This window comes from Dermacentor andersoni, chromosome 3, assembly GCF_023375885.2.
Source record: "Dermacentor andersoni chromosome 3, qqDerAnde1_hic_scaffold, whole genome shotgun sequence".
Lineage (NCBI taxonomy): Eukaryota > Metazoa > Arthropoda > Arachnida > Ixodida > Ixodidae > Dermacentor > Dermacentor andersoni.
This window is the reverse complement of record NC_092816.1, coordinates 206222511-206239123: the sequence shown is the minus strand read 5'-3', so window position 1 is coordinate 206239123 and position 16613 is coordinate 206222511. Positions and strand designations below refer to the sequence as shown.

The following is a 16613-nucleotide window of genomic DNA, read 5'->3' as shown; positions in this document are numbered from 1 at the left end:
GTTTCGGCACGTAAAGCCCAAAAAAATTATTTAATTCATTGGGGACTCATAGTTCTGGATGTAACTTGTTATTCGTCGCCACCACAATGTCAAAATATCTCACTTAGGATTTTGTTTTCAATCCGTCTTTAAGCGAGTCGAGTAGTCGATATTACCGCTATCGCAGCTAAGTGGACTTGTTAATCTGTACTTCAAAGAGAATTTGTTGCTTTATCCAAGATACTTCGGTATAAATTCATTGTGTCTAAACAGCGCCACTTGCTATGCTCTTAGTGCGATAGCTGCGAAGAATTAGGAAAATTAAAGAAAAAATTTACCCTTGGGCAATGGTGGCTGAAGTTTAACTATTTGCCGCAGGTAACGCCTCAACAAGTACGCAGAACAAGATCAAACCAATCGTGTAGTTTTAGAGCCTCCGACGCTCAAGCAGCCTGTTTTCATCATGCCGAGTTCTGTATGAAATGTAGTGTGTTCCTATATAAGCTGATAATCATAAATATTAGGATGTGGTGTGTGAGGGTTTTCTTCTAATTGGTTGCCGCAGAAGTGGATGAAGTTCCTTCAACTTGCCTGGTGCCTGGCGACATAATCTGCCTGCCAACGTCGGGGTGCCTCATGACGTGCGATGCAGTTCTTACCGCTGGAAACTGTCTTGTCAACGAAAGCTTGCTTACAGGTAAGAAGGTTTTCACGAAATATTTTCCCGAAATAAGATAAGTTTTGTACTGTCATATTTGCTTCACTGACAGTTCGCTTTTTGAGGACCAACGAAATACTGATACTCCAACGTGGCACATCATTCGATTCATTCTAGAAAAAACCTAGAAGGGACCAAATTAATAAGCAGCAGGTACACCATCAACTTTTCTGCCATTAACCCTCAATGTCTTCCCTGGATGCTAATAACTGAACATCGAGACAGATTGTTATTTGAAACAGCCTGTTGCTGGGCAAGCTACTCCGGTTTCCTGTGCATTCTTTAACGATGTGAAGCAGAGAAGACACAGGCGGCGCTAGTGCATGCTCCATTCTCAGAGTGCCGCCAGCATTGCGCTATTGAAAAAAAAAACTTGTTTCTTTGATAATGCTTTGAACGAAAGTCAGCGCAAGTAAAATTACTTGTCAAATTCGTCGTCAATTATTTTCCCGAGATTTATCACGGGCGTAATAAATTGATTAGTCAAGTCGAAGGAAGCGCCAACTTCAAGATCGTGTACTTGCGTGACGCACAGCTGTTAGAAAAAAATCGGAAAAAAGTTATATATTGCACTAGAATTATTCCTTGCTCATCATGCTTCTTACAAGGAGATATTTAAGGTTTTAATTTCCTCGCATCTTAGAAACTGGAAGTAAGAAACATAGTGCTATTTATATTCTTACGTGGCCATTTCGTTATATATGTATATATGTATGTAGCACCGCTCAAGTTCTTTACGTTTGCAAGGTAGCCTGAAGAATTCCTTTTTGCCTACTGTATATATATATATATATATATATATATATATATATATATATATATATATATATATATATATATATATATATATATATATATATATATCCAGCGTGTCAAATAGAACGAACAAGCAGTGACGCTTAGTCAGGCGCATGACCAGTGCCTATGTACGGGGCCAGTTCTTGCTGCTCGCAGAGTGAAACCTCCACACCAAATTTGACCTCTCGCTGCTTTCGTGCCATGCCAATAAACTCCCTGACAATTGGTGGAGGTTGTAGGCTACGACTCCATAAACACTTGAACTTCAATGCCAAACCGTCCAACTATCTCTGCCCGTGCCGGATGACCCAGCCCAGCCTTCTCGGATCATGCCTGACGATCCAACCAAACAAGTTGTAGCCACGGCGAATCCAATCATGTGTCGCGGCGTACAGTGTCGGTGGGACCCCGCGATTTTCGCGGGTACCGGAGATCACGACGTTGAGGACTTGCTTGCCTTTTAAATAAGAGTCAGTGCGCACAACCACAGGGACAATACGGCAGAGCTCAACAACGTAATTTTCTACTTGAGCAACGTTGCAGATTTGTGGTTTAAAAACCACGAATCGGACATCCGGAGACTGTCGGCATGCAAAAGCAACTTCACGGAAGACATTGGTCGCTTTGCTGTCCGTAAACTTAAGACTGAAGAACGCCTAAGCGGACGTGCCCAGCAACCAGATGACAATTCCACCAGCTTCATCGAAGACGTCGTTACTTTGTGCAACCGAGTCGACGCAACGATGCCAGATACCGACAAGATCGGGCATATCTTCAAGGGAATTGCGGACGACGCCTTCCAGATGTTGGTCGCTCGAAACTCGACCACAGTCTCCGTCGTCATTGCGCTGGACCAGAGTGACGACGAACCTCGAAGGCAGCGAGTAGTCACACGAAATCCGCCCTCAGAATTCACCTCTGTCTCAAGTCTGCCGTTAGGTGTTGACCAATCGCCCTAATGCGCCAGATAACGGACTTCATGCGGCGGAGTTGCTTTATGAACGCGCAAGCTTACTCTCCCTTGACCCTGGGGTTGGAGACCGTCATCAAGGAGCAAATCTCTAAGTGCCTGCCAGCTGCCATTCATCAGCCTACCGTCGCAGCACACTCGACATACGCAGACATTTCTGCATGGCCTCACTTCGCTCCACGTCCATCTCATGTCTCCACGCTCTTCCGCGACCACCCCGACACCCTTCTCGCGGCCTGCACCACAGCTGCCACGCCAGATCCTTGCCGCCTAACAGACAACCGCCCAATTTGTTAAATTCTGGTATTCCGGAGCCCATTGCCTGCTTTTGTCGATGCCGTACTCTGCCTTTTTTTGACTACCGCCAACGCACGAGCTCTTACGCTCCTCGACAGCTACAATCTGCTGTTCCGCCTGATGCAATCGCCGTTCTTAACGCTACTCGTCGTTCTCCATCCCCACGCCAGCGCTCCATCTCCCCAATGATGCGCCGGCCAAGCCCTCTGCCTCAGGGAAACAAAGTGTCGCCATTCCCGAGGGGAGAACTGCGTCCCTTTAGATTTACCAAGGGCCTCAGAACTACCCTCGCAACATCATCGAGGAATACGTTGACGGATTTCCAACATTCGCACTGGTCTATATGGGCGCAGCAATCTCGGTGCTACGCGCAGGACTTTGTCCATGTGTAGTGAAAGTAACGGCGTCACTTTCCGGACTCCATTTGAGTGCTGCGAGCGCATAGCCTGTCGAATCTTTGGGAGCCTGCACTGCGCGTGTTGTCCTCGAGAAGTCTTTTTATGGCACTGAATTCGTTGTGCTGCCGTGTTGACCCCAGGACGTCATCCTAGTCTCGTATTTCTTTTCGTCCAACAATGCCATCATTGACTGCGATCGTGCCGAGGTGAAGTTTTCTCCCAGTCAAGCCAGAGACCCGGATACCGCGACGTCTACAAAAATGCTCGTTGCCAAGGTTACTAACATCCATCTTAGACATCCGCCGTCGTCTCCGTGTCTTGCGCCTCAACACGTGACGTATCCGTGCCGTTCAGGCCGTGTGACATCTTCGCCCGTCGCCGTTCTCTTTCGTTGCCCTTTGCCGTCAACGTCTTCAGTGCGGGCCATGTTGTCATGTGTGTGGGCAATTCGTCTTTCCTGCCGAATGCTTCAGCTGCGCTCAAGCAGTGGATTCCTGAATGCTCTTCGATGCTCCCGACGACGCACTGCGCTGGGCAGTGCGAATCGACCACCTTTGGAGTGCTTCCATTGGTCAATCTCCGGTGATCTTATAACGACGCAACGCCTGCACCTCGTCAATATGCTACGCGAATTTGTCGCCTCTTTCGAGTGCCATCATTATTCTCGCGGCCGCCCCCGCATGGGCGTCTGCGTAAGCAGTCGTTTCGTGTGGTGCAACACCACGTACCCAAGCGCACGAGGGTTGGCCCCTCCCGCGTGTAGTAGTGCACGGCTTAGCCGTGGCTGGGGAAAGGGTGATTCGGGGGGTTGAGCCAATGCCGGGTGTTTGAACCTTTAAGGCACCCCGGCCGAGGCAACACACCTCTTTGGCCTCTGCTTCACAGACGGTACCGCCGGACTGACCTACCAGGAAGAAATCGGCAGTCGCTTTTTCCTGTCCCCCTCTTCAATATTATTCTTTCTCGCTCACTTTGAATCTTTCCTGTCTTCTACTGACTTATTCTTTCTTCCGAATTTCCGGGCGGCAAGAATTAACTATATGTAATATATTCAGCCTTGGGTATATACATTAGGTTATAGTGGCGGTGTATAGCTGGCGTCTGCAGGTTCTTTGGAACCTGTAGCGTCCCCTTGTTGGGCTCGGTGGTGGGTGGCTACCACCGCCGCCGCATGTTGAAACCATCCAATGGCAGAAGCTTTCCGCGACTTTGAGATCGGCCTCTGAAAAGAGGTCGCACCGATGCAGCTTTCCAGTTCTTTTTGAAACCAAATGAAGGCACATTTCCAAAACACCATGTTCTCCACAGTGAAGGCAACACAACAGTGAGAAAACTGTTACCATCTATAGTTTCAGATGTGCAGCAAACACGATTGGACCAGATTAGAAGGCCTCAAAGATGGCTAGCGGAGACCTCCTCCTTGAACTGACCAAGAAAGATCAACTAGAAAAGCTAGCCCAACTCACGAATATCGGTGATATCAAAGTAACAATCTCTCCACACCGCTCACTCAACACTAGCAGGGGAGTTATATCAGGAGAAGACTTCCTGAACCTCAGCGACGAAGAGAGTCTCGAAAGATTTCAGGGCCAAAACGTAATTAAGGTGCAGAGAATCACACTACGGCGAAATGACCAACGGATCACGACGAAACATGTGACATTCACATTCGGTAGCAGCACTATACCTACTTCACTTGACACAGTATATCTTAAAATCGACTTTAGGCCGTACATGCCGAACCCAAGGCGGTGTTTCAAGTGCCAGAAGTTCGGGCATGCATCGCAATCATGCAGAGACAAATCATGCATGTGCGAAATGTAGTGCCGATGACCATTCTTCTGATAACTGCAATGCTCCCGCATTATGTGTCACTTGCAAGGGCAATCATCCACTTTGCTGGCGGAGCTGCGCTTGCTGGAAAAGAGAAAAAAGCAATAATCACAGAAACTGTAAAGGAAAAGATCTCATCTTATGAAGCGAGGAAAAGGCTAGGACATTTCCCTCAGGTGAGCTATGCCAGTGTAACGCGGCAGGGGGCAGCGCCACAGCGGTTTCAGGAGTCTACAGGGTCCACGTCCGGTACTCCTGTAGAAACCCCACCCGCCCCTTTGGTGGCAGCAGCCAGTGCTGCTCCATCATCATCGAAGACACGCCTGCAGACCGGGGTGCCGCAGGGCCCAAAGTTGAACCACACTCCACGGCCCGAGACGCACGTCCCGGCGCCTGGCTCTCGATCATCCAGCGCCTTAGAGAAGGCGATGGAGGTCGACCCGAAAACCCCAGCGTCATTGACGCCAAAAGGAAGGTGACATCAAATACACTATAAATAAGTTATCACTAGTAGCACTCTGTCTTCAAGAAACGAACCTAGGACGCACACATACACATTTTCCTCAACGTTTTACTGTCGTAAGAAAGGACCGGGAGCACTCCAGCCATCTATCAGAAGGTGTCGCCATTGTTGTCCAAGGCGGCATCCCCCCACCCAACGTTTTATTAAATACACCGTATGAGGCACCGCGGACGTTTGCATCAGCAGCGAGGAAGAGAGAAGCAAATGCCGCGGTTGCGGAAAAGCAAAAGCGGACGACGAAGAAGAACATCAGTGCACCCCCAAGTGCGAAGCGTGCGGCGGGCCCCACGTCAGCGGAGACCGAACGTGCAAAAAGCGCTATCAAATTCCCTACATCGTAGGACGCCGACGCCGAAGACGCCGACAAAGAGCAAGGAAGGCACAATTGGACGAAGAATCTGACGTCACCGACGCAATTGGCGACATCTCGTTGGCTGCACCAGCTGCGCGGAGCGGTTCCATCCTAGGTACCCGATCTCTATCCGGAGGGCGCTCACGCTCGAGAAGGAGAGAATCCAAACCGAGGCAAGGAGAACGCTCCTCAAGATCGAGATCCCGGTCTCGCTCCCAGTCCGTCAAGCGGGCCACGTGGGCTGACAAGGTCAAGGGAGCGACACAGCCATCTGGGAAGAAGAACGCATCAAGCAAAGAAACCACAGGTGAGGCACAGCCAGAGCATAGGATCGATCCCCGTATCCAAGCGCTCGAAGCGGAAAATAGGGAACTTAGACGCGAGCTCGCAGAGCTTAGGGAATCCTTTAAGAACATGAAAGGAAAACTCATAAACCAGCATGAGGTTAGCAACAGTAAACCAGGCCCGTTAGCCGGGCAGTCGAAACGCAAGGCGCTCAACCCGGAACCTTTTAGCGACACAGAGGAGGAAGAAGAGGGCGACATTAGCGAGGTCAACGAGACCCCGTCCGCCGCCTCCGCTTCCCCCGTCAAAAACGAGGGTAAACTGGAAAAGACCCTGAGTAGGATTATGGAAATGCCCTCCGCCATAGAGTTGAGAGTAACGCTATTAGAAAGACCTAGGGCTCAGCCCAAAAGTAGACAAACAACACATACTGAACCGCTCCCGACAGGATTAAATCCCGATGGGGGCGCCACAGGTTTCTAAAATTTCACAGTAAACAAGATGGATAACACAAATAACAATACCGTTAAAATTTGGCAGTGGAACTGCGCTAGCTTCCAGAGGCGCAAGGCTCCGTTAGGTCAGCTCGTCAGATCGGTGACAAACAAGCCACAAGTAATTTTACTGCAGGAGACGCTCGCGGAGAAAGAGATTACTCTGTCGGGGTATCGCGCAGTAGCGTACAAAGGCGAAGCGGGGAGAGGCATCGCCACCTTAGTTAAAAAGAGTGTCTCCTTTGTGGAGCACACCGTTCCAAAATACCGTAGCGGACTAGAAGCACAACTGATCGAGCTCGTGCCCAGTAGATCGAGCAACGCGAATGTCTTTATTCTTAACGTCTACAGTTCGCCTGCAGATAAGAACAGAGACTTTAATGCACTATCCCATTCCGCAATCAGGGCAGCCAGAAACGCGCCCCTCTTAATTGCGGGGGACTTCAACGCTCCGAACACGGAATGGGGATACGGCTTTAACAGCAAGAAGGGCACAAACTTAGCCGGATTTGCAGCCGATTTTAACCTCACACTTGTTACAGATTCTAGGTTTCCCACTAGAAGGGGTAATTCGGTCAGTCGAGACACAACGCCAGACCTCACATTCTTCCGAAATATCGAGGGCACGTGGGATAATCTCCAGGAGGACTTGGGTAGTGACCACTACGTTCTCGAAATCGCGGTGCAGGTCAAACCCAAACCTCCGGTCAAATACGAATACATCGATTGGGATCCTTTCCGGAAAATTCGAGCCGAAACCGCCCCCTCGAACGAATCCTTCAAAGAACTAATTACCAATCTTAAACAGGCCGTCAAAAACGCGACCAAAGAAATCGGCACAAAACTGGAAGTCCCCAAAATGGACTCTCGGTTAGCGCATCTCCTGGAGGCTAAACACGCTCTTGGAGAGAGGTGGAAAACACAGAAATTAAATCGCCGACTACGAGCAAAACTAACGTCACTAAACAAGGAAATAGAGTACTATTCCAAGCAACTGGCCCTGCAACAGTGGGACGAAACGTGCAACGAAACGGACGGTCGCATGAGAAGAGGTAGTAAGTGGAATCTGCTTAAAAGCCTCCTAAACGATAAACAGTCCCGGAATGCGCTAAATCTCGCCGTCGATAGGCTCATACATAAGCAGGTCACCTCGGGCCTCACAAACGATGTAATTGTCAACGACCTGGCGCGAACTTACCTACCCGTCAAGGAAGGAGATTCGCAAGGCATAAGCGCGAGAGCGCCTTACACGGGGCTGGACAGGCCAGAATTAGACGAACCTTTTACGATTTCAGAAATCAGAGACGTACTCTTCAACCTAAATGGAAGATCGGCCCCGGGACTAGACGGGGTCACCAACAAGCTCCTCCGGAACCTGGACGACAAGGCCATCGAAATCCTAACGGCAGAGATAAACGAGGTGTGGAGCTCGGGGCAGGTCCCGTCGGAATGGCGCACCGCCAAGGTGGTGCTCATCCCCAAACCGGGGAGACCTCCGCACATAAATAACCTGCGGCCCATCTCTCTAACATCGTGCATTTGCAAAGTGGCAGAACATGCAATACACAATCGAATCGTCGAACACGTAGAAAACCACGAACTATTTAGGCATAATCTAATAGGTTTTAGAAAGGGACTCTCCACACCGGACGCAATGCTCCTCCTGAAAAGATCTATATTCGATAACGAGACGCGGGACGTACGAGGTATCATTGCACTCGACCTCGCTAAGGCCTTTGACAAGGTGGCTCACGAACACATCTTGAACGAAATTTCCCATCTCAACCTAGGGCGGAAATTCTTTAATTTCACTCTCTCTTTCCTATCGGAAAGGAAAGCGTTCCTTCGACTGGGCACGATCTCGGGCGGTCCGTACGAACTGGGAAACTGCGGAACCCCTCAGGGCTCGGTCCTATCCCCGCTACTATTTAATATCGCCATGCATAAACTCTCTGAAAGGCTGGCCGCACTCCCAAAAATAGGCCACGCAATCTATGCAGATGATATCACAATCTGGTCCCCGGGGGGATCTTTGGCTGATCTAGAGCAATCTCTCCAGGCGGCCATAGATGTAACGGAAGAATTTCTTACATGCACAGGTCTCAAGTTGTCACCGACCAAATCCGAACTCCTCCTCTTCAGACAGTCGAGGCAGGGCGTTAGGAACCTCGAGCCTCTGGAAACGCTGCCAGTCGAAATTACAACACGAGAAGGGCACCCCATTCCGAGGGTGAACTCCATCAAAATTTTAGGACTTTTAATCAACGCCAAAGGCTGTAATGCAGAAGCTCTAAACAAGCTGGGCGCGCAGGCGAAAAATATACTAAGACTCATAACTAGAATCGCAAGCAAAAGGGGGGGACTCAAGGAGGACAACCTACTCAGGGTCTTCCAAGCTTTCTTCATCAGTCACATTACTTACACGGCACCGTACCTCAAATATAGCAAAATTGAAAAGAACAAACTCGACACGCTCATCAGGTCCGGCGTCAAAAGAATACTCGGTATTCCACAATCCGCTAGCACATTAAAACTACTTGAACTCGGAATTCACAATACCACAGACGAATTAATTGAAGCACAGTTTATTGCACAGATCTCCAGGCTTTCGTCAACTAAGCCGGGAATCAAGATTCTTGATGAAGCTGGTCAGCTCCCTATACAGGCACCGCTGAACCGACACCCCCTGTCTAAATTAGCCCGTGAAGGTATAAAGATTGAGCCCGTGCCGAGGAACATCCACCCAATATATAACGAAGGTCGCAGAAGAGCGCGGGCTAGAGCCATCCTTCGACGAATCGATCCTTACGGGGCAGATGCATTCTTCGTTGACGCCGTCAAATATGGCAGCGAAGACAGGTTTGCAATCACGGTCGTTGACGCGCGCGGAACACTTATCAGCGCCGCATCAATCTACGCTAAACACGCCAACGAGGCGGAGGAAACCGCGATAGCCTTGGCTCTTCAAGCCGCAAAAGGCCCGGCGTCCATTTTCTCCGACTCGCGCACGGCGGTCAGGGCTTTCTCGTCCGCTCTAGTTTGTAAACAGGCAGCCGACATCGTTAACAGATGCTTTCGTATTAATGCGCGAGAAGAAACCGCAGGTCATACTATAGCATGGTTCCCGGCCCACATGGACGATGTAACTAACCGAGCGGGTTGCAACCCTAACGAGCGGGCCAACTGCCTGGCGCGTGAATTCACGAACCGCGCCCGAGCTAGCGGTCCGGCTCTCCCGCAGGATTGCCCCTTCAAAGATAAACTTACAACCTTTCACGAAATTACGTCACATTATAGACACAGCAGAAGAAAATTCCCTCCCCCCAGCCCGAAACTGAACAGGGCTCAGGCTGTTACTTTCAGGCTTTTACAGACGAGATCGTACCTCACCCCGAGAGCGCTTAGTTGGATAGACCCGAACTTTCCGCAATCGTGCTGCAAATGCGGTCACGCGTGCTGCTCCTTCGACCACATGCTCTGGCTGTGCCCGTACAACGCGGGCTCCGACTTTCATAACCAGTCCAAGTGGGACGCCTTGCTGAAGAGCTCGGATTTCCCAAACCAACTAGAGGCCGTCCAGAGGGCCCGCGACGTCGCGGAGAGCCACCATCTCCCTGACCCGTCGTGGGCGGAGCCACCAACTTGATCGGGGTACCTTCGGTTCCCCCAATCAAGTTCCTCAGGACACTCTTAATAAAGTTCTTGTCACTGTCACTGTCACCGTATGAGGCAGTAGCTTTCACCGTTTTATCATTGAAGGCTGTCACCTCCGCATAACCATTCCACAAATCGAGACCTGAAAAATTTAATTGACCAGCTGCCGGAGCCCTTTGTATTGGAGATTTTAATGCTCACCGCACTCTTTGGGGTAGCTATAAGAATGACCAAAGAGGACAACTTATCGAAGATTTTATTTTGACAAACATCTGTCATTTGTATTCGGGTGCACCAACACATTTTTCAGCGAGTTCACGTAAATTTAGCTGCCTCGATTGAGTGTTTAGCTCTCCGGATATTATTACCGATTTTGAATGGGACGTACTGGAGACTTCATATGGCAGTCATCATCTACCTGCTATAATTAACTTCACATCACCGCATCCCATTATATCTCACAAACCGCGCCGTTGGAAATGACAAATGGCAGATTGGTCTGTTTTCACAGAAAGTGCCAGGCTGGAGGATATCACTCTAACAGACCTAAGCATTGACGAAATTAATGAAAATTTTACTAACTGTATAATTTCTGTAGCTGAAAAGGCCATACTTCAATCTTCTGGCACAGGTTGGGAAAAGCTGATCCTTGGTGAACACATCAATTCACTGAAGCAAAAAAGCAGCAAAATAAGGCCTGGGGAATCATATGTAGATACCTAACACATAACAACTTACTGAATTTCAAACAAGCCAAACCAAAAGCTCGATATATTCGGAGAAAGGCGGAAAAATTGTCTTGGCAGAAATACATATCTAAAATTAATAGCACTGTCACAAAGGATGTGGGAGCAGTTAAGGAAGCTGAGGGGGGACTGCTCATCATACAGGATACCCTTACTTACACCTTCAGGCACTCAGAAAACACTACAAAAACAAGGGAATATACTTGGGCAGCGTTTCTATAATGTCTCTAGCTCGGCTAATTATTCAAACACGTTCTTAAACTCCAAACTGTCAGCAGAAAAGGAGAAACCACCAACTGCTTGTAGGTCAAGGGAAGAATACGACGCTCCATTCACACTACAGGAACTTAATAGTGTTCTCTGTGCTGGAAAAAAACTACAGTAGGTCCGGACCGGATCCATTATTCCATGCTTGCACACCTCTCTCAAGCATGCTTAGATGCTCTTCTTAAATTTTTCAACAAAGTTTTTGACGCTATAACCATGCCAAATATTTCGAAAAACGCAATAGTTGTGCCTCTTTGAAACACAGGTAAATAACACACATCCCCAAGCAGCTTTCGACCCATTGCCCTGACAAGCTTCTTGGCTAAATCGTACAAAAGTGTCGTAATGCGAGATCAACATTCATGCTTGATATACGGAATATAATTGATTTTCATCAGTGCGGATATAAAAAAACTGTTCAATGAAGGACTACCTCGTCCGACTTGAACACGAAATACGTGAAGCATTCTTACACAAACAGCACTGCCTGGCAGTGTTCTTCGATCTAGAAAAAGCGTTTGACACCACTTCGAGATCTGGAATCTTACGTTACCTCGCTGCGTTAGGAATCAGTAGCAAGATGCTAAACTGTCTCACTGATTTTATATCCGACAAAACATTCTAAATTTCTCTAGGCACTGTTCTCTCGGTTACATTTATCCAGGAAAACGGCGTGCCATAATGTTGCATACTTAGCAGAGCACTCTTCATACTAAAAATGAACTCCATTAACAAAGTTTCTCAGGAGAACGAAAGTCATGATTTGCTTCATCATTGGGTAACTATTAACAAAGTCATTCCTCCCTCTGCTATGCACTCCATATATGTCGATAATCTGCAAAATGCGTGCCGCGACTCAAACTTACCAACATGCGAAAGGCAGCTACAGATAACAAAAAATAAAGTAATAGAGTGGGCTGAGAAAAATGGCTTCCGTTTCTCTACTCAAAAAACTGTTACAATGCTTTTCTCACAAAAACGAGGATTGTACTTAGACCCGGTTTTAAGATTGAATGATGTCGCACTACCGGTCAAACAAGAATATAAATTCTTGGGAGTAACCTTTGACAAAAAATTAAACTTCCTAGCCCACATTAAAACTAATGATTAAGGCAAATGAGCATAAGCAATCTCATAAGCACTGAGGTTCCAACCGAACGTGCCTTTTACGTATTTACTGGTGTCTTGCACGTAGCCTTTTAGACTACGGCGCCGTGGTTCATGGCTCAGCCAGACAGTCCTACATGCGATGACTTGATCCGGTACATAACCTTGCTCTGCGACTGGCAAGTGGTGCCTACAGAACATCGCCTATTCAAAGTTTATACGTTGAGTGTAATGAACCCTCCTTACAGCAGCGCAGAGCGTTACTCACTTTTTCCTTCGTACTCAAAATTCAGTCATCACCACAACACATATGCTACAACATCGTCACACAATGCAACTCACGCTTACACTATACAAATAAACCGAACATGATTAGGCCACTTCTGCGATATGAGGAATATGGACCGGATTATGACATTCCCCATCAAGTCCTGCCGATTGCCAAAGTGCCTCCAGCTATGTGACTGGACGTTAACACATCTAAAGAAAAAAGACACCCCACACGAACACATCATATAAGAATTCCGTGCTCTTCAGGACAAATATCAAAATAACGTGAAAAATTACACTGATGGCTCTAAAACAAAAGAACACGTGGGTGTGGGGGCCAGGTACGTACCCAAAGGGGAGGGGGCGCCGCGGCGTGGTCCGTGCTCCTCCCCTCCCCCGAAATTAAGAGGCATACACCCCCCTTCCCCCGCCACGCCATCAATCATCACACACATTCCAAAAGCACCGCCAAATAAAGGTTGAGGCTTGACAGCCATTCGGTGGTCAACATTTTGCTGCCTTTTCCACTCCTTTTGGATGACGGTATTTGTCAGCATCTACTGGGGTGTGAATACCTGTTTTCTCATCGATTCGGTGCCCGCGCGATTAACTCGAGATGCGTTCAGTTTCCGCCATCTATTCAACGGTCACGCGCAAGGCTGTTGCTTCGTTAGTTCAACCATCTTTGTTTAGACTGATCCAGGGACCAGGAAAGGGGTGGGGTTCGTAGTCAGCTGGTCTGCATGCTTGAGGAACGAGTTGCAGCCGGAGAAAACGCCAGTTGAGTTTAACTTTTCCTTTTGCTTCATTATTACCACGAGTGACGGCTCGCCGCAACGCTGGCCGATCGTCGGAACCATATATGAGCGATATGGTTGAATAAAGTGCTAATTAAAATAATGCGAAACAGCATCCATCTTAAACCCTGAAATAGCCATTAAACTCATAAGCAATATGACTGTCCCCCGTTACCTCGTCTGGCTTTTCCCTAATAGTACAGCACTTTTTGTGCAAAATTGGCAACTGGAAACAACAGTCGCAAGGAGTTGAGAAATTACGCCAACAGCTAAAAAGGAAGGGAAAGCGAAAATTAACAAATTTCAGAATTTTTTATGAAAATATTTATGGATCAACATCTTTTTATTCAAAAAGGAACGAGAGAAAACGCTGTCGGAAGTGGAGAACAATTCTGCTTATTTTGAATGACACTTCTACAGTTATCAGTCGAGCCGCCTGGTGTAGCCACTTCTCTGCTGCGCTTATGTAGGTGTTTTTGTAACCTTCCGCGGTAGGCGCAGTACGTCTGGAACTGCAGCGTCCTGCGCTCTACGCGGTTGTACGGGACTGCCGGCCACGCATCATTACGCAACTTCCCAAATAACAATACGAGTCGGTTTTGACACTTCACTTGAAAATGCAGTAAACGAGGGATCCAAAAGAACTCTGATTGTTCCGCAAATATATATTTCTCTATAAGTCTTCCAGAGCGAATAAACAAAAAAAAAAAAGACGCCACTATAGCCGGATACAACTTAAGCTTGCAGTGAAGCCCCGCGCATGCCCTCATAACCGCCAGTCGCTGTTCCTCCGCGAGGCTGCAAATAATTTGTACTTCAAAGTTTTCCTGTTACCCAAATAAGGTAGTAAACCCCCCAAAAATTCTTAGAGCGTAACTTTCTACGTTTTCCCTCGCCTATTATAGTAGAATGGCGAAAGCCTAATTCTTTATTGAAGTGAAATATGCTTGCTTCGCTGCAACTATTTAATGTCAAGTGTCACTTTAGTTGGCAGTGAAATTTCATGAGTAAAACGGGCTCAGCAGTTAAATGAACTGTATCGCAGACTTTTGAAGATTTAATTATGGGGTCTTACGCGCCAAAACCACGATCTGATAAAGAGGCACGCCGTAATGGGTGACTTCGTAAATTTTGACCACCTGGAGTTCTTTAACGTGCACCTAAATCTAAATAGTCGGGTTTGTCGCATTTCACCCCAATCGAAATGCAGCCGCCATGGCCGGGATTCGATCCCGCGACCTCGTACTTAGCAGCCCAACCCCTAGCCACTAAGCAACCATGGCGAGTAGACTTTTGAAGAGTGAAATGCTCAAACTCCATAGGCTTTGTCCATGCCAGTTGCAGACGTCATTGCTTCCGTCGATGAAAAGACTCTTCAAGAATTGCAGATGCTCCGGAGCTATCAAGTACGATGCCATTTTGAAAAGGCCGCATGACGACGATTTTGCTTGCTTCTATGTTTGGCTGGCGGAGTAACAAACGTCGCGCCGTCCGTGTGTCTTGGTTGCCAGCTGCTGTATTTTAACAGGTATCCTACTATAGAAATCTGCTATAGGGGGACAGGCCTTCATCCTGCAGTGGACATAAAATAGGCTGATGTTGATGGTAGAAATCTTTATTTTGCACTTTCGTTTGTTTACTTCTTGGTAGTGTTCTTCCCGCGCGAGTTCATTCGATGTGGTTCCTTGTTTGCCAAGAAGAGGCGGTTCTCACAGGCGTACTATTTGTGAGATACACCTTATTTCATTTCTCTTTTGCGGGTTTACGCGTCTTTATGACGAATGGTGGGCGTTATTCACATCTGTACTAGTTCTGATGAGGTTCTTTCAATTAACTAATCCTGGCTGAGGCACCGCTCAGCGCATGAAGTGACGAAGCCGTTCGATATCACACTACAAACCATTCATTCAAGAACATCCAGCACAAAGAGGAACAGAAACTACACAAACTAATCAAACACACGCAGAAACAAGGAATTAAGTCTCTAAAGAAAATGTCGACGTCGGAAAGGGCCTATAGTTTCATGGTCTGCTGTGGAGCTGCGAGACGAACTGGAGGTGATGACAGAGGCAGCCCTCGAAGCGTAGAATCGGTGCTGAAGACAGGCACTGTTGAAGAATAATCCTGGTCACCCCCAGGCTAACATCAGGGATCCAGTGATGGAGGAGTAAGTCCGGCGGCGACGTTGTGAACAAGGACAGGAGGCCTTGGCACGGTAGAGGTCTTGCCACCGGACACACAAGTCAAATGGCTTTACGTTGCAAGGACTTCATTTTCTCGACGTCGCTCGGCATCTTCCTGCGTGTGATCATGAGAACGCGATTCGTGCGAACGCAGTGACACTCCCCTGGAAGGTCGCCCTGGTCCAGTAGAAGGCACGAAGCACGGGCCTGATGCTCGACGACTTCACTTCTGCGCCTGGAGCACAGGCGAACTCCTTCCTCCACGCAGGCTTGTTGTTCCACGTCTCTTCGACTTCTTCTTCCTCTTTTCTCTGTGCTCGCTTCTTGTTGCTACTATTCTAGTTATTTCTTCGGCGCGGTCGTGCAACCGCTGCAGGGTATCGTCGTCGTCTTCGCATGGCTGACCCACTCCCATCACAGCACTCGCGCACTTTACCTATCACACTGGTAAAGGTAAACCACCCCTCATTTGCATAAAAAAAGTGCCTTGGGTTGCCCCCCCCCCGAAAAGAATCCTGGGTACGTGCCTGGTGGAGGGCTGAACGGAAAATTGGGCAACAAGTATTCGATTAACCACAGCACGCCTGTGTTATCACGGGCAAAGTTTACACTGTATGTGTTGTTGTTAAAAAGATTATCACTGACAAACACAATAATGCACTTCCATACGCTGATTCCTTAAGCACACTGAAGGCTCTACATCTGAAATCTGAGTGTGAATTAACTCATGATATCAGACATTTTAAACATGATGGCGCCTAACAAATCATCATCATCATCATCATCATCATCATCAGCCTACTTACGCCCACTGCAGGGCAAAGGCCTCTCCCATACTTCTCCAACTACCCCGGTCATGTACTAATTGTGGCCATGTTGTCCCTGCAAACGCCTTAATGTCATCCGCCCACCTAACTTTCTGCCGCCCCCTGCTACGCTTCC

The 16613-nt window shown here is 48.0% G+C and overlaps 1 protein-coding gene across 5 annotated transcripts in view; it reads left to right on the top strand.

The window, feature by feature from the left end:
• The window catches only part of LOC126524341 (polyamine-transporting ATPase 13A3-like), a 358071-nt gene that overhangs the window by 155311 nt on the left and 186147 nt on the right, over positions 1-16613 (top strand). For all 5 annotated transcript variants that reach the window (XM_072287406.1, XM_072287408.1, XM_055067260.2 and 2 more), the window contains one exon: positions 545-676. In XM_072287406.1, the coding sequence (XP_072143507.1) occupies positions 545-676 (132 nt within the window). The remainder of the gene's footprint in view (positions 1-544; positions 677-16613) is intronic.